Source organism: Metarhizium album (assembly GCF_000804445.1).
Source record: "Metarhizium album ARSEF 1941 chromosome Unknown scaffold_2, whole genome shotgun sequence".
Taxonomy (NCBI): Eukaryota; Fungi; Ascomycota; class Sordariomycetes; order Hypocreales; family Clavicipitaceae; genus Metarhizium; species Metarhizium album.
In genome coordinates, this window is record NW_024467576.1 from 612,946 (window position 1) to 639,234 (window position 26,289).

The 26,289-nt window shown below is 52.3% G+C and overlaps 7 protein-coding genes across 7 annotated transcripts; 5 read left to right on the forward strand and 2 right to left on the reverse strand.

Moving 5' to 3' along the window:
- Positions 1-29: 29 nt before the first annotated feature.
- On the forward strand, positions 30-2,468 carry MAM_01314 (serine/threonine-protein kinase Sgk2; the record flags this gene model as incomplete). Its single annotated transcript, XM_040820113.1, has 1 exon — positions 30-2,468. One exon carries the CDS (start codon positions 30-32, stop codon positions 2,466-2,468), a length of 2,439 nt encoding a protein of 812 aa, XP_040681601.1.
- A 5,256-nt stretch (positions 2,469-7,724) lies between these two features.
- MAM_01315 (uncharacterized protein) lies at positions 7,725-10,227 on the reverse strand (the record flags this gene model as incomplete). The annotated part of the gene is made up of 2 exons (XM_040820114.1): positions 7,725-9,685; positions 9,792-10,227. The coding sequence occupies 2 exons, from the start codon at positions 10,225-10,227 to the stop codon at positions 7,725-7,727; spliced, it is 2,397 nt and encodes a 798-aa protein (XP_040681602.1).
- A 2,896-nt stretch (positions 10,228-13,123) lies between these two features.
- MAM_01316 (uncharacterized protein) lies at positions 13,124-15,023 on the forward strand (the record flags this gene model as incomplete). Its single annotated transcript, XM_040820115.1, has 9 exons — positions 13,124-13,205; positions 13,268-13,402; positions 13,536-13,772; positions 13,831-13,896; positions 13,989-14,129; positions 14,198-14,281; positions 14,339-14,379; positions 14,452-14,615; positions 14,690-15,023. The coding sequence occupies 9 exons, from the start codon at positions 13,124-13,126 to the stop codon at positions 15,021-15,023; spliced, it is 1,284 nt and encodes a 427-aa protein (XP_040681603.1).
- A 1,236-nt stretch (positions 15,024-16,259) lies between these two features.
- On the forward strand, positions 16,260-17,217 carry MAM_01317 (NAD(P)-binding domain protein; the record flags this gene model as incomplete). Its single annotated transcript, XM_040820116.1, has 2 exons — positions 16,260-16,366; positions 16,455-17,217. 2 exons carry the CDS (start codon positions 16,260-16,262, stop codon positions 17,215-17,217), a joined length of 870 nt encoding a protein of 289 aa, XP_040681604.1.
- Positions 17,218-17,468: 251 nt separating this feature from the next.
- Positions 17,469-18,885, reverse strand: MAM_01318 (N2227-like protein; the record flags this gene model as incomplete). The annotated part of the gene is made up of 2 exons (XM_040820117.1): positions 17,469-18,603; positions 18,764-18,885. 2 exons carry the CDS (start codon positions 18,883-18,885, stop codon positions 17,469-17,471), a joined length of 1,257 nt encoding a protein of 418 aa, XP_040681605.1.
- A 489-nt stretch (positions 18,886-19,374) lies between these two features.
- Positions 19,375-19,890, forward strand: MAM_01319 (uncharacterized protein; the record flags this gene model as incomplete). The annotated part of the gene is made up of 2 exons (XM_040820118.1): positions 19,375-19,557; positions 19,624-19,890. The coding sequence occupies 2 exons, from the start codon at positions 19,375-19,377 to the stop codon at positions 19,888-19,890; spliced, it is 450 nt and encodes a 149-aa protein (XP_040681606.1).
- A 939-nt stretch (positions 19,891-20,829) lies between these two features.
- MAM_01320 (Armadillo-like helical) lies at positions 20,830-23,779 on the forward strand (the record flags this gene model as incomplete). The annotated part of the gene is made up of 3 exons (XM_040820119.1): positions 20,830-20,931; positions 20,990-23,611; positions 23,678-23,779. The coding sequence occupies 3 exons, from the start codon at positions 20,830-20,832 to the stop codon at positions 23,777-23,779; spliced, it is 2,826 nt and encodes a 941-aa protein (XP_040681607.1).
- Positions 23,780-26,289: the final 2,510 nt, after the last annotated feature.

Here is a 26,289-nt window from a genome sequence, read left to right on the forward strand (position 1 = left end):
ATGTTCTGCCGGCTCTGCTAGCCTACAGAATGGCTCATCTTACTCAAGAAGAGCGCGACATCGTCGATGCAAATCCTCTTGGGGACTCGCTCGGCGGCATTCGTGAGGCATTACGAAAGGCCGAACGACACACCCACCATGAAGCCTCTCAATCAGATGACAGCACAGCTGCCCCAGAACGACCCCGCTTGTTCGTGGCAGCAATAGGAAAAATATTCTCTATTCTATCTGCATCTGATGTTTCGCTAGCATTGGCCTCAAGAACAGGAAGGGAGGCTCTTGTGTCTGATCTGACGGCAATTCGCCTACGTGTACAGAAAGGCGATCTCAAGTACAAGCAATTTCGCCCGCTATCACAGCTTGTGATCAAGCAAGCACCAGATGTCGACATCTGGGCTGCCGTTGTAGCCCTCATCCGATCGATTTCTCACTCGACTCCACCGCCAAGCCTCCCGCCATCCTTCGAAAGCCGCATGACACATTCATCCGCTTCGCAGCAAGGGTCAGAGCAGACGCGACGGAAGATTGAACCTCGCGTGTTCGAAGAGATTCGCTATTGTACACACCGTGCGGTCGCGGGATTTCACGAGAAATATTTTGAAGGACATAAATGGAACATGCGAGCCAGGCGAATCTGGCAGAGCGCTAATAGTCGCTATAGCGACAAAGACAAGAGGTGGACACAATTGCCTGACGCTGCCACCAAGGATGAGGTGTGTGGCTGGCTACTCAACTTGCAGGAAGAGCTGCTCGCGACTGAACGGGCAGCATACTTTAGAAGCAACAGACACCAAAAAGTTAGGGCTGAGTCGTCAGAGCAACTAGACCTTTTTGTTAAAATGAAAAGAGATGAAGCGTCAGACACAAAGCACGACTGGAAGCACGTGTTAGTTGTCGGCGAACTCAAGCAGTCTCACCAGAAAAACAAGAGCCTGTGGCTTCAGGTTGGCAGCGCTGTGCGAAACGTGTTCGCTTACCAGCCTACACGATTTTTCGTGCACGCCTTCACTTTGACTGGGACAGAAATGGAGACATGGATCTTTGATCGGTCTGGGCCGTACAGCGGCACTACATTTGACATCCATAAGGAGCCCGAGAAGTTCATTCGGGTCATATGTGCATATTTGATGATGAGTGATGAGGAGCTTGGCTTGGATACTTTTACTAAAGCAAAAGACAACAGGTTGCTTGTCACCATACCTGTTGAAGCTCGCGGAAAGAAGCAGCAGCTTGAACTCAACCCCAATCCGATCGCCCATCAGCGAGCCATAGTCTGTCGTGGCACGTCTTGCTTCCTCGCTAAGGCCACTGGCGCAGCAGTATTTGACGGGGTCGTCAAATACTCTTGGACTTCTAGCATGCGACCGCCAGAGACTGATCTTCTTAAAAAGGCAAACGAACGCGGCGTTAAGGGTCTCGCGAAATTAGTTGGCTACAATGAAGTCACTAGTATAAGCAGGTTGCGTGAAGGTCTGGTCTTCTCAACTCCACATAACTTTCCTGGCATGTCACACGGTGCCAATACGTCGTTCTCTCAATCGCAACCCCCGCTAAGCCAATCTTTCAGCCAGTTTCCCGGTCTTAGCATTGCCAGCAGCGGACACAGAAAGAGGAAGGCAACGGATGGGTCAAGCAATGCGTCTAAGAGATCTCGGCCGAATAATCAGGTGGCCGACACAGAGCACAAAGAGAACGGAGCAACTTACCCCGCCCAAGAACCACAAGGTATCAGTCTTGTTCAGCAAGATCACGACCAGACACCTTATGCCAACCGCATCTTTCGCGTATTAGCCATCTCGCCGGCGGGACGGTCCATTACCCAGTTCAAGGGCGTTATCGAGCTGCTTGAAGGCCTTTGTGACGCCATCAAAGTGCATCGATCACTCTACACAGACGGGAAAATTCTGCACCGAGACATTTCTGAAAACAACATCATTATCACCGACCCAGAGAATGCCGATGGCTTCAAGGGCATGCTCATCGACCTTGACTTGGCTAAGGAAGAAGGAAAAGGTCCTAGTGGGGCCCGGCATCGGACGGGCACAATGGAATTTATGGCTATTGAAGTTCTTCTAGGAATTTCGCACACATATCGCCATGATCTTGAAGCATTCTTCTACGTTCTAATATGGCTCTGCGCTCGTCGAGGCTGGGCATTATCAAGAGCGTCAGGCCAGCGGCCGAAAAAAAGTATGCTATCGCGGTGGTATACTGGAGGGTACGAAGACATCGCGCAAAGCAAGCGTGGGGACATGGACAAAAATGGACTAGAAGTCATTCTGAGAGAATTTCCGGAGGCTTTTGATGGTGTCAAGCCTTTGTGCAGGGCAGTAAGGGACGTTCTGTTCCCGCATAAGGATGGTCTCTTCACTGGCACCCCACAGGATCCAAATATCCTGTATGATCCAATCATCAAAGCATTCAATGATACCATAGCAGAGATTGGGCTGGGAGAAGCAAAGACGTGATACATCACGCGAAATAGTATAAATGATGCCGCCTCCGGAATTACACTTCTTTCCAGGTTCTCTATGTGGCACGGAGCGTAATTTACGGGATAGGTCTAACTGATAACAAGAGCACGCCTTTCACGACTAGTAATCGTTCCAGATAGTGTTGCGGAAAATCATGTAAAAATCACACAGTCCATCCAAATCCCTCCGCTGGTGTTTATCCCAACAACAAAAAGTCGCAGGCAGCCCCACACAATTGAGAGTCAAAACGTGCTCGGGGGATTCCGGTTAATACCGGGTCATCTGGCTTCATCCAAAATTTAAACCTACGTAATAGTCCTGTGTTAGCCCCATTTTGCGTCCTTTAACCTCACCACGACCCTTTTTCACGGGCACAAGGCGCTTTGCATCGAGATGACAGAGGTTTTACGGTTAGGCATCAATATGACTGAGGAGACTCTGATCGCCTCAGCGAGACTGTTAGTTTATGTCTGTACTCGAAGACCTCTTTACTGATCCAGGGTAGCCACAACCAGTTTCCTCCCGATACGTCGTTTCCTCAGATAGACGTACTATCAGGATTGTTGACAGGCTGTTGTATTTGATCATTGGTCGTTAAGTGCCACTGGCCACATTCATTGGGAACAGGTGTCGAAAATTGTGCCGAGGCTCGAGGTAACTGACGGTGAGAATCTCCATGAGCCCAATTCTGCGCGCGAGGCGCCTGGAGAGGTGCCAGATCTCCGGTGACGCTCTGCAGCTTCCGCCTCACGGATGCAGTGTCTTTTTTTTTTCGAGTTGCCTTGATCACGCGATTGGCACCTTGCTTTGGTAGAGGTCCTGGTTCACGTCTGTTTACATCGACATCGCCGGGAGCCGATGCAAAAGTCTAGTTCGAGGGATATCTGAGTTGAGACTCCTGGTCAGGTTGAAATTGGAAAGGAATGACATTCCGAAAAGGTTCGCGCAAGGCTTGTAGAGTTTGGTCGCTCAAATCATTCCAGCCTCCTTCCTCGCATTTACAAATAATGCCAAGTTCTTGAAGAAACTGGGTAACCTTGGCAAATGTGCTCCCTTTAACTGGCACATACGTCTCCCAGCTGTAGAGAATTTAGAACCGTTATTAAAAAAACAGATAGTGTGACTTATACAAGATCGCTGATTTTCTCAGGAAACAGAAATAAGCATCCTAAATATAGCGCATCCATAAATCCACGGTACCTTCGACCTATCTTCGCCCAGCCTACCACCCTTTCCCGAACGATATCGCAATTATGCTTCCCTAATTAACAAATTACAGCAACTACAAAGGAGACACCACCATTTTTAGTTTTGTAAAGTAGATTCTTTGTAGCATTAAGCTCTAAGATAAGGTTATAGTAGAAATTTGTCAGAAATCTCCACAAGATCCTGCAAAGAATGCAGTCTGTTTCCACATTGCAGGTATATTCATAATAATCAGACGGAGATTAAAGGTTGACACTGTTTTTGGACTACTGACGTAAAAAATCACAGGGGTTTTGTTTAAGAAACTCAGCAACATTATGGGGGATATTGATGTCTTGAGATTGAATTGACTATAATGAACTGAGCTTGTATGACTGAGAATTCCTGTTTTTAGCCGGTGGAATCCAGTCATGGGGCAGCTTAATTGACTGGGATTTCGAAATACTGTTCTTTGATAGTGCTTTATCCCAGGATGCTAAGATCTTGGCAAGATTGTTGTGGGATGTCTTTGGCCTTAGGAGATGCTGTTCGATTTCCTCGGCCTACTACGCACGGTTAGTGAGGTCAATTCCCCGCAAGTCAAATAGAATTACCTAGTCGTTAATAAGTAGTTCTTCTAAAGTCTGGTGCTCCAATGGCGAGCGTATGTCTTTGCTAAATTGCTGACCTATTGCGGAGGTGAAGAGATGGGAGTGAATGTGTTGGAGCGGGGGCGGTCTATCAAGAAATAAGGTGGACTTCCCGACCATTAACTGTAGACGCTGAATGAGGAGCTAGGACTAGCGCCGCTTTGGACATACCTTATACCTTACCAAACGTTCCAGAACGTTTTTAAATTGGGTTACGGTGGACGCCACGATTTCTCAGCTGTACAACTGCAGCCAAGAGGCAACAGAACAGCCTAATGGGAAATCCGCCAGAAGTCCATGTCAACAGCCTGTTTCGGTGTTGCTGTACACAAAATTGAAAACCGTCATCAAAGTGGCATCGACTCAACCCGCGTTCAAAGAATGGACTAGTATTAATATACGGAGTAGGTGTCAGACAATTGAGGGTCACAAAAGATTGAGTACAATGGCGGTATAGGCGCCAATTTTATGGAATGAGAATTATCTAAGCAGCATTGTAACTGTACAAAAAAGATTGTAGTGGTTGCCTTATATAGACAACAACCTGATTGAGGGACTTCTCTCCTTTTTTACCAGAGAAGTTGGCTGCTGGATAGGCTTGATATGTGACAAAAGGACATAACAAATCCGTTGGATGGAGTTTATGCACGAGCGCGCTTCCTCTGAGGAAGATGGAATGTGTCCCAGAATCAAATAATGCGAACCACTGGGACTAGCAGATACAGTGCCTAAGCAATTCGGAGTATGATGTGAGCCGAAGTAACGACGATGAATAGTATGACATTAGTATGAGATAGCCTGTAGTTGAATCCCCCTAGATCTTGTGATAGAATCCCAAAGCCAGCTGAGGGTTCTGCGGTTGTTCCATTAAGAGGAAATTGAAAGAGGACGGAACTACGGTTTGTTGTGACAAATCATGAATGCAAACACGTAACCTACATGTGATTGTGGCTTACAGAACAATTGTTGGCCAAACGTCGAACAAAAGCTGCTCAATGGATCAGGGATAATACCGAGTACGCCAACGTGGCTTGCATAAACAACTCTTCACCTACGTATCAGAGCTTTTCTGTTGCTTCGCTGTTGATAATATGACAGATGGCAAAGCAAATGCCCTTGAAGGTGGCTTGTCGTGGATCTCTGTACACGTCCTGAAACCTAGGGAAGCTACGGTGGAAGCGCAGTGCCGACGCCTTCCCGATTTGCTTCACATCCGACACTGACGTCCAACGACAAGGAAAGCGAGCTAGTCCTCCTGCACCGAGAACGCATCTCGCTACCAATGACACTGCAAGATGGCAAGAACCTCTCTCTTCCTTGGAGCCAATGTCGGACGGCCGCGAAATCTAGTGTCCTTGCTCCTCTGCTGCTTGCATCTTCTCGTGCACGGCATTCCGTCACCAAGGGTCTGAGCCAAAAGCCTTGTTTCCTACGGCAGAGTATTTTTTTTTTTTTTTTTACATACTTGCTATCAGCAACTTGTCCTGATATATCCTCCCACAGAGCTGTGCAACAGTGCTGTGTTCTTCGTCCTCGTCCGACCGCTTCTCACTTTCACCAGCCAGGCAGCCCCGACTGGACCCGAGACTCCTCGAGAGCCTCGTGAGCAGCCATGTTCCCCCCAATACCCTACAACTGCTTCGTGTCCCCCGCGGAGACGAGACGGAAACAGAGCCACAAAGGCAGACGTAAATCTACCGCGTCGACCAGGGCCAATTCCCATTCGCAAAGCTCAGATTCAAGACCACGCCGAAGTCGAGCTAGCTTGTCCAATAGCTCTCAGCCTACAAGGCCCCCCGATCAGACGAGTTCAGCTGCAGTGTATGCATACTTGCCATCGCATATCCTACCCCATGGTCATTCGAAGCTCGATCCGCTGTCGGCGGAATCGGCTCACGGTAGAACATCGAGCCGTGCCGCCGTGTCAAAGTCCACCACAAGCGTCGGGCAAAAATCATGCTCCAAGAAGACCCATGCAAAGAAAGCAGCCGGCAAAAAATGTGATCGTGCGGCAGACGAAACTAGCTCGAGACAGAAATCAACGCCAGAGCCAGGGCCGCCGCGTCGTCGTTGGTCAATATGGTCATGGTGGTCCTCGCCGAAAACAACCGACGAACCTCAAGATGGATGGCGATGTTTTGGCAACTAGAATTAACTTCAGAGGTGCTGTTCCTATCGCCAAACGACGGCAAAATTTTAACTCGATGACGGATCCTTCTGTCGCAGTGGGACTTGGGAACGAGTTCGCGGCGTGAGGAAGTCGATAATGGACTTTTCAATACCTACATGCTACCCTGTGACTTCTACCTCAATATATTTCACAGCTTTTCTGCTTTGCCGTCGTATGAAGCCGTGTGAGGTCCCATGCTGTAACCAGGTCACGACGTGTCTCCTGGCATCAGTACAACCTATTTTTTTCTCACGTACAGGCCACACAGATTTACTCGGTGAAAGACTTGAGAACCATGATGCCATTGTTACGGCGCCAAAAGCAGTCCAGGTGAGACATCGCATGCTGTCAACACGTGAATAACTCATCACTTTCCCCTGAGTGCAGCTGAATTGGACAATCCTCGGCTGAGCTGTACCATGTCCCCGTTGCCTTTCAAGCAAATAGATACCATGGGCTTGGACTGCGGATTAGGAAGCGAGAGACACCGCACACGGGATGAAGGGATTGCTCCACCCAGGCGGACGAAGGTTTCGTCGTCGTGCGAGAGACTGGTACCTACTATTGACCCGAATAAGTTATTCCCAGGAAAAGCGAAGCCGCGAGCGATTGTAAAGGGTCAACTCCCAAGCGCGCATAGAACAGTGTGAAATCAGAACGGTTTGTTCGGTCCAGATTTGTCATCATTAAACACCCATAACAATCTACCATGTCTGCCATTGCGGATGACTGAAAAGGCCTTTGCCCCGTAGAAATAGAAGAGAGATAACTACTCACGTAGGGGAAGACAGCTTTTGAGCGTGCTCCAGGTATCATGTTCCCCAGGTTCCCTACAATTAGGGAACAAAACCAGACACAGAAACAGACTACGAAAACGATGACGACAAAAAAATACAATCCATGTACATTTTCAAGCAACCGTATGGTGAACAATGGAGTATGAAGATTTTGGAACGTGTTTCAAACTGTTCTCTTCTCCAGCTCGCCAATTCGTGGTCTGTTGCTTCCAGATTTGGGGCTGTGCAGTTTTGGGTAAACAGAACGCTTCGGAGGAAAAAAAGAAAAGAAAAAGAAAAAGGAAAAAAAAACCCACTCATATAGAGTGTAAGTCTAGATGTTAGGTCAAGCTAGCTAGTCATCAGGACATGGGGGCTCGAATGCCCAATACCCTCGTGCGGTTTGTCACCATCACTAACAGTCCAAGTCCGTAAGATTGGGCAAGATTTGAGTGCCACAACGGGCACCTCATGCCAGGGCTTGTCCATTGAATCGAAGCGTATCGCTACTCTTGACTTGTCGCAGTGTTTTTCGCATCGGTTTGAGGTGAAGCTCGCCATCAGACGCAGCTCTCGATCGTCGAAGGCTTCCTGTACAGTCAGAATACTCCGACATCTCGCTGACACTGCTCTTGTCCATCTCCGCGGCCGGAGACATTGTACCATCTCGCGACCAGTAATGCAATACATCGAGCTGCCAGTGCAAGTAGTCCCGGATTTTGAGCCCGCATTCTGAGCCAAAGACGGACTGCAAGAGTAGCGCATTCAAAGGGGATTGTCCTAGTTGTTGTAGAACCCAGCGATTGATGAGATCCGCCTTGCTTTCGGAGTTGTAGCTTTGAACAAGGGCCTCGATCGCGTATTCCTTTTCAGCAATATGCTTTTTTTGGCTTTTCAACGGGTCGCTATCCGGCAGCTCACACGCAGCTGTCAAGGCTTGCTTCGCCGTGAGGGGAACTGGGCCATCTAGCAGGTGACTGTGTTGGGTGAGCAGCTCGGAATAACGTGGATGGATTACAGTTTTGTGTTTTTGAAGGATATTGGCATCGTCTTCCAGGTACATGCCCTTACGTGTCGTCTCGGGGTTCAGGATGTAAGACATTTGCACAGAGAGAAACTTCTTCATGGCCCCCTGCTCTTCACATTGTTGTCTTAGTCGCTGTACTTGACTTTCCAGCTCTTTGATGGAACTTTGCATCCGAGCTTTCTCGTCCGACAGGTCGGCAAAGAACTCTTCGGCTTCGAGGGTCATGGGACGGCCCGTCTGCTCTCTGACCAGTGTATCCTCTTCGTACTGAACTTTTGCCGTCAATAAATCCTCGTATTCCTCTTTTGCGTTCTGTAAATCGCCAACGGCGGCCGAAAATTTGTGGTACAGAGGGTGTACGTCTTCTAAAGACTTGTCAGCACAAATTCCGAGGAGACAATATGGAGTTTCTGAATCAGTGCTCTGAATCGTGTCGTTTGTGCTGCTACGTGTCGGCAGAGACTGCTTTGCGTGGCCATCACGTCCTGGGGTAAAGAGACTGTAGAATTTGGTCTCAAGTCGATCAAGCTCCTGCTCCTCCTTGTCCAGTTCAAGTTCTAAGCTTTCGTAGGTCGCTTCACGGGAATGGTACTCCTCTCTGAGTCTCAGCATTGCAGCCCATCGTCTGTCAAGATCTTCGAGGGATGATGACAAGATCTCGCTTCGTTGGCTCACTAACAAAGGTCTGAGAACAGCAACAAAGGCATTTCCGGCGTCATCCATTCGACGCCGCAAATTTCGTTGCTCTTGTCGTATGGTAGTCGTGTAGTGTTTTAATTTCTTTACTTCTGCCCGCTTTTGCTGGAATTTCTGCCATGAGTGTTCCAAGAAGACATTGCGTGACGAAACGGCAGATGATTGGGACCTTCCATCTCCAGACTCAGAGTGGTCTGAGGGTGCTTCCATGTATGTTTCATGGCGTCGTACTCTTGCAGGAATGTATGATTTTTCATACTCTGATACCCAGTTTGTAATTCGATTTGTGGCGGATGACCTTTGTTGTCGGTTTGACAAATGATTGGGTTGGGCGGGCAGTTGAGGGGGGAAGTGTCTAGCGTTTCGATATGCAAGTGCATCCGCTTCAAAGCTATTCTCAGAACTCGATCGTTCGCTCCTTGTTTCCAACCCTGACATGAGCCGTACCGTCTTCTTGTGGCCCAGGCCGGAGTATACGGAAGCTTCCGGTTGCAAAGGGCTGCCAGTAGACCTGGATGTGTTCGGCAATGGATACTGCGGGAACATCGCATCCGAGCTGCTTTCTAATGGTTGATGTGAATCTCTATGCATCGTCGGTAATAAAATGCCTCGGTCGTCCGCATTGAACTTTCCCGCAAGCGACGTAAGTGGTGCTGGAAAGCCGTGCGGTGGAGGGGCCTGAAGAGCTTGATCGCGGCGAAATCCATCTGACATAGGAAAGGATTGTGAGAACATATGCGTCTCCCCTAATCGATATGTTAGTCTGGCCGTGACAAATGGCGTGTCCAGTAAGAAAATGGGAGCCACTCGTACCAATGTTCGAGCCAGGAGTCAGGTTACTGGGAAACTCGGGGACTTGACGGGGCTGATTAGATCGTTGGAAGTATCTAGGCTCGCCACGACGTGGTGGAGGAGGGGGCGGTGGCAGAGCTCCGGGAATAGGTATTGCAGGCGTTCTGCTAACATGGGGAGTATGAGTCTCGATAGTAGAAGACAGTGATGGTCTCGATATTGGCGGTGGTTGCGGGTTTGGGGTAGTCATTCTGCTCGAGGCAGTCGATGCGTCGCTATGCAACTGCGAACTATCACTTCCCTTCATATCATCGTCATCACGCCATGTGGCCGTGGTGGCTAGCTTTCTCATCAATCGATTCGAGCTGGCGGACATGTCAGTTTGGACAACATGGTCCGAGTCATCTATGTCTATGCGAGTTGGGGCACCGACGCCCCCAGAGGCGGCAGAATGCATGATGAAAGGTGGTTTCTGATGAGTGGCTCTGAACGAGACGTGGGAGTTGCTGCTGCACCTCGCATTGAGCAGGGAAACTGCATCAGCGATGGGCAGCGGCCATGCCTCGACTGGAATGAAGGCATTCGAGATGAAGAATTGGGGGTCGATATCGAGTAAGGACGTGGGAAGCTCTGGATGGTGTGGCTACGCTTGTATTGGAGACGCCTCTGTCTGTCGCTTGTTCTCTGTGCTTCTTGCATGGACACACCCTCCTCACCCTCGGTGCTCGTACAGCTCGTAAACAAGGAACTCTTTAAGTAATGAGGTATGAGGCTTCTCCGCCTTCGGGCACCCTTTCCGCCGCCCCTTGAGGGGGCGCTGGTATTCGCAGGACGGACTGGAACGAAACTCGGTCAAGCTTTGCTTTGTTGATTGTACAACTTTGGCAACTAGCTCCTTGTCAGCTCCAAGCCAGCACACAGCCTTGTGAGAAGACAAAAGGAGTCGACGACTGAGGGCAGGGCTCACAGACTGATCCATGTCGTCGTTGATGCGCCGGGATTGGATGTAGAGGAGATGACAGACCAGTGAGATCAGGGCGAATGCGCGTGTGGTAATAATCCTAGGGGGCCCGGGAATGGCACACGCAGGACACATCCATGTCTCGGCATAAATGGCTATTGCGCCTGTAGCATGATGGCATCCATGCCCGTGGTCGGACGAGAAATTGAAAGCCAAAGACAAGGGCAGATCGTTTCCGGAGAGAAAAAGCGACACGCCTGGTCAAGACTCAAGAGTCGAGACGACTCACGAGTCACCGGCCCCATGTCCACCCGCCAGTCTGATGCTCCCCGGACTGGGTCCTCGATGCACGCCTGATTGTAGCAGTGCATCAAGGTTCCTGTTGGGAATAGCCAGCTGCAAAAGGACCCAGGGGGCAGTCGATGTGAGCACTGGGTGGACAAAGGTTGACGCTTGGTGCAACATGCAATGGGAGACGGGCAAACGGGCTTCCATGTTCTGAGACGCGGCGCTGGGGGCTGGCGCCGGTCCACTGGGGATCGAGGGCTACGGGGGGCACGGGTTGTGGGCCGCCCGCCACCAGGACATCGCCGGCGGGCGAGGGAGCCAACGTTGAACGGAACGGGCCTTCAGGGCAAGCTTCGACCAGGTCGCAGGGAAGGAGCCACTCACACGATGGACGACGGACGCGATGGACAGCTGCACACATGGGTGAGGGGACGCCAACTGGAGTCGGCCAAGGAGGGGAGGGCACTGGGCAGCCAACTGGCACTCGGGAGTCGGGACCCAGGAGTGCCGACCGGGCCGCCGCCGTCTTCACGCTCATTTTGACTTGCTCATGATTCTCACGGTCTCCATCTCCAAGCTCCTCTCTCCGTCGTTGACGCTAAAGCTGCGTATTCTCCTGCAATTCGACGTGGGCGCACCTGGTCAGGCTGCCACCTGTCCAGTGCAGCACTTCGTAACTAGGACTCAGGACTCAGGACTTCGTACGGAGTACTCATCTCTCATTTTCGTGCAACGACGGAGTAATGGGACCTCGCCGGGCCCATGCCAAGCCTATCAAGATTCAAGCCCATCCATTTCATCTCCTCTCGACATCGCAAATCTGGCGCCGACGTTGGTGCATTGCGCGCGCGCGCACCCTCTCGGCTTACGCGCAAGCACGCCGACGTGTCCTCTTCTGAGCCGGCGCCGGGCTGAGAGAATATTGAGGCTCTGTCCGAGATGCCTCACAACAATTGTTTCGTCCATCTGACTGTCCGATGGTTGCCTAGGACTTCGTGGTGTGCGAGCTGACAGTTGAGTCGCAGTCGCGATGACTACAGTTCTGGCTGATCAGGGCTGGATTCCAACACGGATGCGAGCACCATTTATTAAGCACTCCAAGATGTGCGCCAGGGATGACTGCCCACCACCAACTCCCAAGCTGCCGACGACCATGGGGTCCAGTTTGGTCCAATACAAATCCGGGTGTCATTCAGATCCGGGCGCGACGTACATGAATGGGCGCAACCACCGCAGCTGCATGGCGGACTTGACACAGCAAGCTGATGGAGCGCCAGCCCTTCCCTTGCCAGAACGGCCACCACCTTGCCGTAATGAGATGAAACACATCTCCAGCGCTGTCGTGTGGATGACGGGCATAACCGCAGCAGCAAGCTTCATCTTCCGAGTGGTTGCACCCACAATAGCACAGCTTCATCAGAACGCGCAACCTTTCTAGCGAAGCTGGCTGCCGTGCTGGGTTTCGGGCCCGATTTGTGCGCAACCATATTGTCCGCTTCCTGCACTCCACTTGGTGGCAGCTCTTTCGTCCTATGCGAGTTTGTTATCATATCCGCGTGTTGGAGATGCCGTCAACCCACTTGATGCAGCTCCATCAGATGCCAACCAACCCAGAGTCGCGGCTGCATGGGCACCGCCGCCGCGTGCCCAGGAAACGCCGGGGAGAGGGGAAACATTGGCCCACGGCCTACCCACGCCTGGCGGCAATGTAATTGTTGTTTGAGACGAATTGACCACCCGTGCGGCGTGGGATCCTCGCTCGTTGGTGTTGTGTCCCGACTCCCAAGCCAACTCGCCTGCTCGTCGCAACGGCAACTGGAGGCTGGGAGGCTGCCGCTTCAGTTTGCTTGTAGCCTCCTCCACCCCGAGTCTTTGCGCCGCACCCCCATGCGTGGAATTCCCCCATCCTACAAGAACCCCTCTTGGCCGTCCTAGGACAGGTTGCGGTGTTTGTTGCTGATTGATGTTCGCCTTTCTGTGCGCCTCGAGCTTGTGACTCGATCCGTTCTTCAAAGGTGCCCCTCGTGCATACTTACATATCAGATACGGGCACTAATACCGGCTGAGAGCCTTTTCATATGTTGGCTAATATCCCAGCATCAAGATGGATGCATGGGGCCCTTGGTCGGCTTGGGCCTACGACGAGGGACAACAGTTCATGTATCGTGTTCGGCAGGATATAAATGGTGTGCTACCCAATCTGGGTCATGACTTGCATTGTTCGAGTTGAATACTAAACAACTGGTAGGAAATCTAGACTATGATTACAACTATGACATCCCCAGGGAGTCTGGGGATGTTGCGGGAATAACTCAAACCCTGGGAAGCACCAGTCTCTCCCCGTCTTCCTCGAGCTACGAACAGCAGCCGCCCGGTTCACCAGGTTAGTTGCAACAACTGAGGCTGTTTCGGTGTTTGACACTTCTACCAAAGACACCGTCTCTCTTCGCCGTTTTTGAATGACATTCGGAAACTAACCACGTCCCGTAATAAACCCGAAGAGAACTACGTTGTAGCTAGTCACAAGGAAAAAGAACGGTCCAAATCATCCAAGTCGAAAAGCAAAGACAAGGAGAGGTCATCCAAAGAGAAGAGCGGCAGCAGCAATAGCAGACATTACCCACATGATAAGACTTCTTCACATCGCAAAGGACATGGAGGGTCGTCTGCTACGACGGCTTCGCATGGCCACGGAAGCTTTGCTATGACGCCGCAGCAGAGCTCCCAGACCCCGTCTTATGATCAAGTACACCGTAAGAGTCTCCGCCACTGACGAACTACGCGCGATGTCATCTCTGCTTACCAGAGCAGCCTCATTTGATCAGAATAAATACCTTTTTCGTGGCGGCTATCAGTCGCCAGAAACATCCTACCATTGTAAGTTCGTATTAAACAGGCAACTTAATTTGCATACATGGCGGTTTTTGGTCCCAATGTTCGTATACAAGCCCTACTAACAACCACGGCAGCCGCAGCAGGTTCTAGCTATGATGCGATCGACAATCAACAGGCGCTGCCACAACCGTTCGATAGCATACAAGCCTTGTCCTATGGCATGGGTCAGTCTACTGCCGGCCCATCAGACTTTAACTACTCTGCTTCACCCCACAGTACGTCGAACGTGCCGCTCGGATGGACACCGCTGTAGCCCAACTTAAATTTAACAATAGCGACCCAGCCTATGAACCGGAAGATGATGGCGCCGTCACTCCTCGAAACCACATTGCCGCAGACTCGGAGGACCAAGACTTGATCGATCCAAGTAAGGAAATAATGATCCCACGTACACGTCCATATCGCTCATGTTATGCGTCGCCAGGATATCGAGTTGAGCACTCGAGTAAATTCGACCCAGGAGCGGTGAGTTTGCTTGCACATGTACAGGCTTGGAGTATCGAAGCCACGCTAATTCAATTGCCTGCCCATACATAGATCTTCAAGGTGCTCTGGTCGGAACCGCAAGGATCATCGGACGGCCAGAAACATCACAGTGTCTCTGGGAAACAAGAAAGACTGGACAGATTTGGCGTGAAATTCCATGTTGGATTTCGTCGCTTCATCGTGATTGCAAATGACCATGGGCATTGTACCTGTGTGTGAGTGGTCAGGTCCCTGTTTTTGAAAAGATTCCAAACGTAGCCTAGCTGGGCCAAGCGCTAATAATTCATAGCCCGATCCTCACCTACGGCGGCAGAGGCTGTAAGAAATCAGGGGTGAAACCAAACAAGCATGGAATCGTCTATGAAGCGGGCCAGAGACCTCGTCAAGTCGAAGGTGAGCCTCGTCTAGGCTTTCCTGCTGTTCAGGTCCACCTGACCGAAGATGGTGAGAGGCTTTCTAGAGAGTCGCGCGTGAACTATTCCAAGCTAGTAACAGTCGAACATAACGTCAGTGTTTTTTTCATTGGATTTGTTGCGCAGGACAGCTGGCCAATTGTCGAAGACGCCGTCAATCAATGTTGGGACGAAAAAGTCCATCACCGACGCCCAAAGCATGAGAGATAGACAGGGGCTTGTGGCGCACCCAACTCATTCCTTGCTTCGGCTTACAGACACGTTTTTTCCCTACCTCTTTGCCCACACCTCTTGACGCGATATTGCTGTTTCAGCACGAATACGTTACTCTCTCAGCCGTGCAATGACCGGCTTTTGTCCACAATTGTGTAGAGCTTCCCCTCCTGATAGGAGTAGGGTGATGTAGTGAAGGGTGATTTTAGGTGACAACAAACTAGAATGTGGAGGCTTGGTAAGGTTTTTCGTACAGGTCTCTTTCGATTCTTTCTTGTTTTCTTCTTCTATTTTTTTTTCTTCCCTTGTCCTTTTTCTGCTTTTCGGTTGCAGTTGGACCTAGACGCAGACGCGGCAACGATCAGTTTGAGCAGAATGCAGCCATACCAACCAAGACGCCATGGAGATAATATGGCGACGGGCCCTCCATGGTTCATTCTTGCGTTCTTTTTGTTCCATCCGTCTGCGTGCTTCTTTTGTACCTGACACCTTGTCTTTTCCACTCTTGTACATGGCGGTTGTTTGCAAGTTTTACTTTACCTACCGTGGAGGAACAGCACACACACATTGGTGAATACAACACCACAGTATCACGCTTCAACGCATACCGGTCGAAGAGCACAGCTACCAAGACACTCTCGCATACCCCCTGCCCCGTTGTCCGATGCAACAACCATGGAATGTTTGGCATTAATTTATTTCTTGTGCAAGTCCCACGGTGTCTCGGTACTCTACGTCGAGTCGATTGCTAGTCTGAATCTCAATTGAAAACGACATTTCGTCCCACAGTGCAAGGCTGCGTTCGACGCCCAGCCCATACCGTGGTTCAACTTGAATCTTGGGGGATGAGATGTGTATGGGCGAAGTGATTAGCCAATTGTGGCAGAAATTGTACTATCATGAAAAGACGCAGATCCCCCACATACCTCGGCATCTTCCCCACCAACGATGAATGGCGTCGTCATCGGAGAAGTCAGATTCTACTAGCACTAGCTGGACTATCTGCAGAAGCACGCTGCCCGGGGCCGGAGATAATCGCTCTCGATAAAGTCCGTCCCGAGGCGTAGCAAGTTGAACCAACCTTGAGCAAAAGCACCCGGCCGGCGTGGACCGAGGACCGACCGACCTTGGTTCCATTATCCATGCAGTATCCGACCTTTCGACAGCCTGGTCCGGTGTGCGCCTCTCTCCTGTCCAGCATATCCATCGATTCCGTCACAACCGATAGCAGTCATGGCCGAAGCCCAGTTGGAAGATTTCCCGTCCCTCTTCTCACTCAAGGGAAAGGTGGCAGTGGTGACGGGCGGTTCTCGCGGTCTCGGACTCCACGCCGCGTCGGCGTAAGTTGGAACTCGGGTGGCCCGATGAAAATGGCCACGACGGGGGCAAGGAACTAGAAGAAAGGAGCTAACATGCGGCCAAAAAAAGCTTCCTACAAGCCGGCGCATCCAAGGTCTTCATCTCGTCCCGCAAAGCCGCCGCCTGCGACGAAGCCTGCGCCGCGCTCAACGCGCTGCCCAACCGCGCGCCAGGCGCCGTCGCCATCCCCGTCCCCGCCGACTCGGCCAGCATGAAGGGCGTGACGCACCTCCTCGACGAGGTCAAGAAGCACACCGACCGCGTCGACATTCTCCTCGCGAATGCCGGTGCCACCTGGGGCCAGGCCTTTGACACCCACCCCGACGAGGCCTTTGCCAAGGTCATGGACCTCAACGTCAAGGCTGTCTTCAACACCGTCCGCGTCTTTGCGCCGCTGCTGCAAAAGGCCGCTTCTCGCGCGGATCCTGCCCGCGTCATCATCACCGCCAGCGTCGCCGGCCTAGGCATCGGCACTATTGGCAAGCAAGGCACCTACGGGTACTCGGCTTCCAAGGCGGCGGTCATCCACCTGGGTCGCAACTTGGCCATTGAGCTGGGTCCCCGGGGGATCACGGTCAATTCCATCTGCCCCGGCTTCTTCCCCAGCAAGATGTCCAACGGGCTGTTGGACATGGCGGGCGGCGCGGAAAAGATTGGCAACGCGAACCCCATGGGGCGGTTGGGCGTGCCCGAAGATATTGCCGGCGTCGTTGTCTACCTGGCCAGCAGGGCCGGCTCGCATGTCAATGGCGAGGCTATAGCCGTCGATGGCGGTGCCATGTGGGCGAGGGGGGAGCTGGCCTTCCACGGGGACGGGAGCTCCAAGTTGTAAATACGGCCGCGTGGTACAGAATTAGTGCGGATGGATGGAATGGCAGGATACGAGGTGACATGACGAGGGTTTTCCGGCAAAGACGCCGTGTGCCGCCGCTCAGTGGTGCAAGAAGAATCGTGCATCACCAGCTCTGTTGCCATGCGGGTTCATGTGCGCCAATAGTAACGTTGGTCCTCTTCTATATGCAAGCAATGCTCGCGCCCCCTACTTGTCCGCCCGACTCGCCGTGCCGTGCAGACAGAGATGCATCACTCCTGTCCCGGCTTTCTTGCCACCCACGCCGCGGCTTTATATACAGTGTGCAGCATGCTCTGGTTGTCCTGGATGTACGGCGTCTCTATTCCCGTCTGCGCCCACTCCACTGTGAACCCCAGCTTTTCCAACAATCCCATGACCTCGTCGTTGGACAGCTCGAAGCTTCCTGGGTCGGCAATGCCCGACGAATTGTTGTAATCGTGCTCGCCGTCGCCGTCGTCATCGTGCCCGTGGTTCCCGGGGGCTTGGTTCTCAAAATGCCACAGCAGCGGGCCGACGTTGATGAGAACGCCACCTGGTCGGAGACAATGGCGGATGACTTCCAGGTAACGTATCAGATTGGGCGCGGTGTCGAGGAAGAACAGGCTCGCGACAGCATCGTACGATGCCCTGTGCTCCTCGTCGGCGTACAGGCAGAGGAAGTCAGCCGCGCACATGGACATGCTTCCCGGGTTTGCTGAGCCGGCCAGCGCCGTGGCGGGATGGATATCGGGCACTTTGTAGCCCCGGAGATGGTTCGCCCGGGTGAGATGGTTGGAAAATGTGTGAATCCAGGGGTAAATGGTGTATTTCCCAGCCGCCCGGCACTCGTTCAGGATGTAGGACGACGCGAGAAGCTGGTGGTATGAGATCTCGTTGCCCTCGGCCTCGTATCCCTTGAGGCACAGCTCAAATACCAGTCTGCCCAGGCCTGCGCCGGGAACCAGCACTTTTGCTGGCGTACCCGGCTCCGTGCGTGCTCTTTCTTGCTCCAGCGTCCTCAGGATGGGCGCGTAGCAGACGTCGCGCTCGGCGGCGCCTTCTGCTGTCCAGTCCCTGTAGAGTTGTCGGATCGTGCTCCGGGCCTTGTCGATATCCCCATGTTTGGCTACGCCCGTCCACTGCAGAGGGATCATGAGCTCGCCCTGCTGAGAGACGGCGGCGAGGTTGTGGAATGACCGTAGGCCGTGGGCGACAATTGCGCGGGCCAGCTCGGCGTTTGCGTCTATTGCGTTGTCTGTCTTGTCTAGGGTTTCAAGAAAGTTGAAGGGGTGCGCCGCCAGCATTTTCCAGTGAGCCTGGGGGAGGGCGTAAAAGGAGCGCCGTCTGAGGTGAGTGACGTTGAAGTGTGCGACTTTGGAGTATTGGCTACAAGTAAAGGGTCAGTGTCGTATTTCAGTGGGTATCATACATGATACAACAGCATATGAGGGGGAAAAGAAGAGTAGCAAACGCTACGATGTTGATGAGAGAGTGAGCGATGTCATGGCAACACCAAGGGGTATTTACAGGCCGGAGCCAGACTTACGAGAAAGAATCAAGGGCACAGAAAACTACTCTCACCTCCTCTGGATCATCCATGTTATCCTCTGTCCCGCACCAGGCAGTAGCCTCGGATGACGAAGCTGACTGCTCGCCTGGATCCGCCATTCCGTGGTCTTGTGTTGAGATGCCTAGTCACGGCGGGGGCTCTCATGGCAACGTCAGCAACAGTCGTCTGGCTTCAATTCGAGCTGGCCTGGGGCAAGGACCAGTCGCGGAAGTATCTGGGCTACATGGACTCTCAGATAGGTTTCCAACTGTTCGGTAGCCTGAAGCCACGACGACTTCTGGCATTGACGTAGGAGCGCGGCTTCGTCATGTCTTTTTCCGACAGCGCGGAGGGGGATGGACAGATACAGATAGCGGAGCTTGTAGATAAAGTCACGACCCAATCAGAGACACGGGCGGTGTCGGTTCCAGCCAATCATGTGACTCACCTTGCGCTTTTCTATTTCCATCTCAACACCACTTCGTTGCTCCATATGTCGACTGCACTCGGTGGAAAGCAGCGGTTGCACACATCGTCGTCATACTTTCTGTACCCCTGTGTACCGGGGTGTTTCTTGAATCTTTCTCACCTGGATGCCACGTACAGTCATGGCAGCGACTCAAGGTGAACCCCTCACCTTCTCAATACCCCTCCCCCACTCTCTGGACACGCGCATCTACCTCCGCCTGGGCACCCAAGCCAAGGCCGTTGTGTTGTCTCTGACCACAGCGACTCAAGATGACTTGGCGGCCCCGAAGCCCATGGGCTCCTTTGTCTACGCATTGCCCAACGTATGTCAGTAGTCGGTCTTGTGTGCATGATGATCAAATGTGGGCTAATGGAGACGCTGCACGTAGAGGCTTGATGACAAGCTGCCCCTCTCGACGACCCTGTTCTCTTCAGAAAACAGTGTAGAATTCACGACTCGGTTGGCAAAGCTTCTCGCCAGAAGAGTCCAGTTGCCCGTCTATGTGACCAATTCCATGAGCTTCGCCAACGCGGGCCTGGGCGGCACCGTGGAGGAGGAGATGGAGGCGTTTAGGAACATTGTTGCGGTAACAGTTGATAAATTACAAGCTGCCGGAGCGGGTGCCCTGGCCGTCAACGGGGAATCAGCCGAGTGATGGTCGGAAGCTCGACTCTCTGGGATTATTGCAGAGGATGACGGGCAGGCCGCGTGCACCAGGTTTCGTGATCGTCAGGTCCACTAAAGGACTGTCATCAGGAATTATGGAAGCCACCGGGGGAAAGCATTCATCCATGGACAAAGACTCCGCACACATGCGCAGCTACATCGCACCGGTACTAGTACTGCCTGCCAGTCGAGAACAGGGCCAAGAAAGATTGGAAATTTATCCGGGGATCCATTGCTCTTGGGTGCCAAACGTCGGCTCGCTGCGTTGTAAACTCGCCCCCGTGAAATGGGGTCGATGTCGGTGTCGGATTCGGATGGCTTCGACTCAAAGTATCGTCTCCTTGTGTTAGTTGAACCCTGCTCCCCAGGCCAAAAATGGATGCCGGGTTATCGTTATCGCACCCCGCCGCCGCAGAGTTCGGTGCTTCCAAGTTTGTTCATCAGTGGGTCTGTTCGTTTCCCCGCCAGACAAATAGACGCTGCTCGCACCAGGCGCCGTCGTTCAGCTTCGCAAACAGACTTTGATCACCCTTTGGTGCTCATATATGCAGCGCAGCGCAACCCGCAGGTGACGGTACTGGTGCCCTTGACAATCGCTGCTCAATACTTCGCATTCCTCCTGCGGCACCTGCCAGCTTTCGACCCCGAGCCCTGCAGAACCCGCGACATTTGTACGGCCTGCTCCCCCCGAGTCCACGGCCCTGGCTGGTGACCCGGTGCTGATTACCTGGAGGGGCAGACTGCACCGAGTATGCTTTTACCTGGCTGTCCTTCATCTGCCTTCCCTCGAGTGATCCTTACTCTGAGCTAACAGGCTGATGCCCGTCAAGACCCCCTCTCGCACAGCCACTCGCAATAGAAGCTTTTGCTGCGATCCGTTGCCGACTACACGCCAGGACTCGACACCCCCGCCCTTGAAGTCGTCGAAATGTCGTGGCAACCATCTCAGGACTCGGTCAGGCAGCTCGCCGCGTGCCTCAGAGACTCATTGAGCGGCTTCGACAAATCCGCTCAGAAGCAGGCCGAAGTGGTTCGTAACTCCCGGCGTCTTTGCTCACGAGGGAAAATTGATACTAAGTCCCGCCTAGATGCTGCAACAGGCAAAGAGTTCCCCCGACGTCAATAATTATCTTGCATATCTCTTCTCGAGCCCCCACCCGCCAGACGGCTTGCAGTGCAGTGAATCTGACTACCACCTTGTGCGATCGGCTGCCGGAATCATGCTGAAGAACAATGTCAAGTCAGAGTGGAAGAATATACCCGAGGAGAGCCTAAACTTCGTCAAGTTGGCCGTTCCCATGGCCCTGCAAGATAAAAATCCCCAGGTCCGCAATTACGCTGGGAACATTGCAACGGAGGTCATTCGGAGAGGTGGTCTCCTGACTTGGCCTGATTTGCTCCCTCAACTGATGGATATGATCGGAAATGCCAGCGGCCAAGTTCCCAACGAGGCTCAAGAGGGAGCCATGTCGGCCATGTCCAAGGTTTGCGAGGACAATCCTCGTGTCTTTTTAAGAGAAGTCAATGGACAGCGTCCATTGAACTTTGTGCTTCCCCGGCTCATTGCTGCCACCAAGAGCCCGCTCCCCAAGGTCCGCGCCGGGGCTTTGACTGCCATTAACGTCTTCACGCCTCGAGCCTCGCAGGCCATGGTCAACTCGATTGACGAGCTTCTGCAACACCTATTCGTTCTTTCCAGCGATACCAGCCCCGATGTTCGACGACAAGTTTGTCGCGCCTTTGTCCACCTTGTCGAAAGGCGACCAGACAAACTGCAGCCTCATATCGGCGGCTTGGTCGATTACGTTATTTCGCAGCAAAAGGGCGATGATGAAGACCTCGCTTGTGAAGCAGCCGAATTCTGGCTTGCCGTAGGAGAGCATGAAGATTTGTGGCGAGGCCTGCAGCCATACCTTAACAAAATCATCCCTGTCCTCCTAGAATGCATGGTTTACAGCGGTGAAGACATTGCTCTTCTCGGTGGCGAATCTGATGATGAAGATGAAGAGGACAGGGAGCAGGACATTAAGCCAGCATTCGCCAAGAGGAATTTGAACAGGAATACCAATGAAAATGGTGACTCGGTGCATCAAAATGAAGGTGGCAACACCTACGGAAAGCTTGCCAGCATGGATGATGACTTGGAGGAGGGCGAGATCGACGAACTCGATGATGGGGATGAAAACCCCGACGAGCGGTGGACGCTTCGCAAGTGTTCGGCCGCAGCATTGGATGTCTTTGCCCGGGACTTTCGGAATCCTGTCTTTGAGGCCATCTTCCCGTACCTGTCTCAGAATCTGAAGCACAATGAGTGGCCACACCGCGAGGCCGCTGTCTTGGCTTTGGGAGCAGTTGCCGAGGGCTGCATGGACGTCGTCGTACCTCATCTTCCGGAGCTTGTGCCGTACTTGATTTCTCTACTGGAAGATTCCGAACCCGTTGTTCGGCAGATCACCTGCTGGACGCTGGGTCGATATTCAGAATGGGCAGCTGGATTACCGGAACAGAGTCAGAGGGAGCGATTTTTTGTGCCGCTCATGGATGGAATCCTTCGCAAGATGCTGGACAGAAACAAAAAGGTCCAGGCCGCCGCTGCTTCAGCCTTTGCCAACATTGAATACAAGGCTGGCTCCCACCTTGGGCCATATTGCGGGCCTATTATTCAACAGTTTGTTCGATGCTTTGGAAAATACAAGGACAAGAACATGTATGTTCTCTACGATTGTGTTCAGACGCTAGCTGAGCGTATAGGGTCATTACTCGCCACCCCTGAACTCATGAACCAGCTGATGCCAGCCCTGACGGAAAGATACAACCTCGTCCCGGACCAATCCAGAGAGGTGTTCCCACTGCTAGAATGCCTATCTTATGTTGCATTGGCCGTGGGGTCCGAATTCGCACCGTATGCCCCTCCAATCTTTGTGAGATGCGTAAACATCATTCACATGAATTTGGAGCAGAGTCTAGCTGCTGCAAGCAACGGTGCGCTCGACACTCCCGACAAGGACTTTCTGGTGACCAGTCTTGATCTGCTCAGTGCAATTATTCAGGCTCTGGGTGAGGAAAAGTCCTCGGAGCTTGTCAAGACGTCCCCTCAGCCCTTCTTTGAGCTGCTTTCATTCTGCATGGAAGACCCCGCCGACGAGGTCCGACAATCTGCATATGCGCTGCTGGGCGATTGTGCAAATTACGTATATGCACTGATGCAGCCGCATCTGGGATCTATTTTACCAATTGCCCTGAAACAGCTAGACTTGGACTCCATGCTGGACGACGAGGTCGGAGATGGATTTGGCGCGTACAATAACACGTGCTGGTCCCTGGGCGAGATCACCATGCAGCACGGCAAAGGCATGGCACAATGGGTTCCTGGTCTTCTCAAACATCTTGTTGAAATCATGAGTAACGCTCGTGTTCCAAAAAGTCTTGCTGAGAATGCTGCTATTGCGCTAGGTCGGCTAGGCATAGAAAACTCGGAGTTGTTGGGCCCGGCACTCCCAACATTCGCCGAGGAATTTCTAGGCATGATGAAGAGAATCGAACCAACCGACGAAAAGGCCTCTGCTTTCAAGGGATTTTCCATGATTGTAGGCCGAAACCCGCAAGCTATGGAAAGGGTGTTGCTGGATTACTTTGTAGCGGTTGCCCAGTATGAGGACTCGGAGCTGCAGAATCCATTGAAGCAGGAACTTCACGGTGTCATTCAGCATGTGAGTGTAAATCGATCGGCATATGTGGCGAGCCCCTGGGTATGACTAACTGTTGATGAACATTAGGTCCTGAACCAATACAAACAAATAATGCCGCAATTTAGTGACTTCATCGGACAGATGTCTCCCCACGACAGGCAAACTCTGACAAATAACTACTCTGTTTAATTTGCTCTGGGTCAGCTTCATTCAGAATCACCAAAGCTGAGTGTACCGATTTGAAGAGTCATCTCATTGGGAGTATGGCTGCTCTATAGCTTGAATCTCCTTACGGCGTAACCTCTTTCTTGGCGGGACTTGTAGGGTCGGGTGACACGGAATCAGAAGTCGGGCAGGGATGAATTATGGAGATGCACGCTTGATGATTCGGGGAAAAGTTCAGCATGTTTCGGAGGCTTATCGCGCTATGGATGCAGGCATGCCAGTGGTTATGATACATCTGTTCAAGGGACGGGTCTGTGCATGGCCTTTCCAAGTCTCCCCTGGGACGAGATATTATACAAGCATTTGCAAATCCATTTACTAGATAGCAACGTAGATAGAGGCGCTCATTCAGCCAGGTCGCACCGAATGGAATGAAAAGGAGTGCGATGTCGATCGACGACGGTCTGGGTTTACAGCACAAGCCTTGCTTGCCAGGCGAGATGCCGATACTCTCCCCTCCTCGCACCGCGCTTGCCTTGCCGTGCTCCTCGGACACCACGGGGCAATCGATTCGCCAGGAAAGCACGATGGAGGGCGCAACTGCCAGCTGATGAGGGATCAATGTCAACGATGATCTGGTTATGACTTAAGACTTCTTCTCTTCTTTGTTGGGACGATCTGCAACGACAAAATTTGCTCGCTACTGGTTTTCACGCCCCCTGTGTGCTGTCATTCCGATGGAACCTGCATGCACATCAATGCAGGCTGCAATTATGATGCAAGTTACTCGGCAGGACCGGGACGACCTTTGCAAAAGTCGTTGTACCGTCGTCGAATTGTCAAAGCTTCCTTTGCCCGACTAGAGGCTGAGGATGTTACGAGCGACATGACATCAGCACTCATACTCGTGCCGAGCCGCACGTCCTCAAGTCTTTTCTGAGGAGAGTACGTACATGGCTTCGCCCTGAAAATGTGCACTGGCAAACCTGATGGTCGACTAGCGCCGACCGATAAGAGGCATCCGCCCGTGTCCTCCTGCCGAGACGCAGCGTTCGCCAGGGTCCCCCGACGACGGGCCGATAATGGGGAGGCAAAGTCGAAGAAGGCAAGATTTCACTTGGCAAAAGGTCGGGGGATGTTGGTCAAATACAAATTTTGTGGGGCAATAGGGAACACTATCGTGGCCCCGGGCACCCAAGCCATGACGCCAAATTCCGGTTCTTGGGGATCTCTACTACGGACAAGAGGCTTCATGCAAGCCGGACTCTAACGAAAAAAAAAAAGACGACGTGTCGTACGTTGACATGAAAGCTTCGAAAGCCTTTTCCCGCTTCATCCGTTCATTCCATGACTTTATGTCATCCGACCCAACCAACCAAGAACCTCCCCCCAAATTATAAAAAAAGAAAAAAGCTTCAGGTCAACTTGGCGTCCCATCATGTCAAATGAAAAGCTGAAAGAGGGTACGGAGTACTGGGCTAAATGCAGGATGGACAGCTCGGGGTAATTGCAAACGAGGGAACTGGGTGCCGACAGGCTCGATGTTACACCAAAAATGGCGTAGCCAAAGGCCACTTTTATGTCCGACGGTCAGTCAACAGCCACTTGTCACATGAAGGAATTCAGTGGTCTGCCAAGCCCACCAGAATTTGGGCAGGACGCCGAGTTCTAAATTTAGGACTATAAGACCTACCCTGCCAGCCAAAGCAAAAGAAGCCTAGTTGGGACTCCGGCTATTTTCTAGCTTTGCGTGGGTTCGGCAAACCGGCTCAATGGGAAGACGGCCAAGTGTCGGCCATCGTCATACCACGTCAGAGACGGCCCTGGTGTTTTCCATCAATTCAGCGGCCATGCCACTCTCGCCTTAGCATTTGCTCCAACGAGATGAGCGGCATCCCTCTAGCGTACACATGCTGATTCCACACGTTGTCTTGGCGTTGGCCTTCAACTAGCAGAGAGTCCAAGGCGAAGGGCAATTCATCCGCAGTCTGCCAAACCGCTTGACAGGGTCTAGATCGCCTCGGGACAACATCAGTCCTCAGCCCCAAGTTCAAATGGAAGCTGCGGAATATCAATGTGACTTTGCTAGAATGCAGCCTCCCCTCACGTACTCCAACGTGGGTGCTATTTCCGATGAGTGCGAACGACGCCACCGACTGGCTGGCTGGGGAGACACAACAGAATCCTCACCTGCCTAAAGATGGATTTGCCTCGGACCGCTACGTGGATCAGGATGCCCAAGACGGCATCTTACCAGGCAATGCCGAACAAATTGGCCCCCGGAGAAAGCGAGGTCATTCGACATTGTGATCTGCTTTCAAAGGGGAGAGACCTAATTGGGTCGACGCCCCTGCTTTTTTCCGCGAAAGAAAATTCAGCCGTGCGCTTTGCATGACATGTCAACCCCGCGCTTGGGGAACGGTGTACTTTCCTGCCTCAGCTACACCTCTTCGAGACGCTGTTTTTTTGAAGTTTGCTTCCTTGGTGTCTTTCAAGGTGCCGGCCAACCTTGGATTATCATGAACCGGACGAGA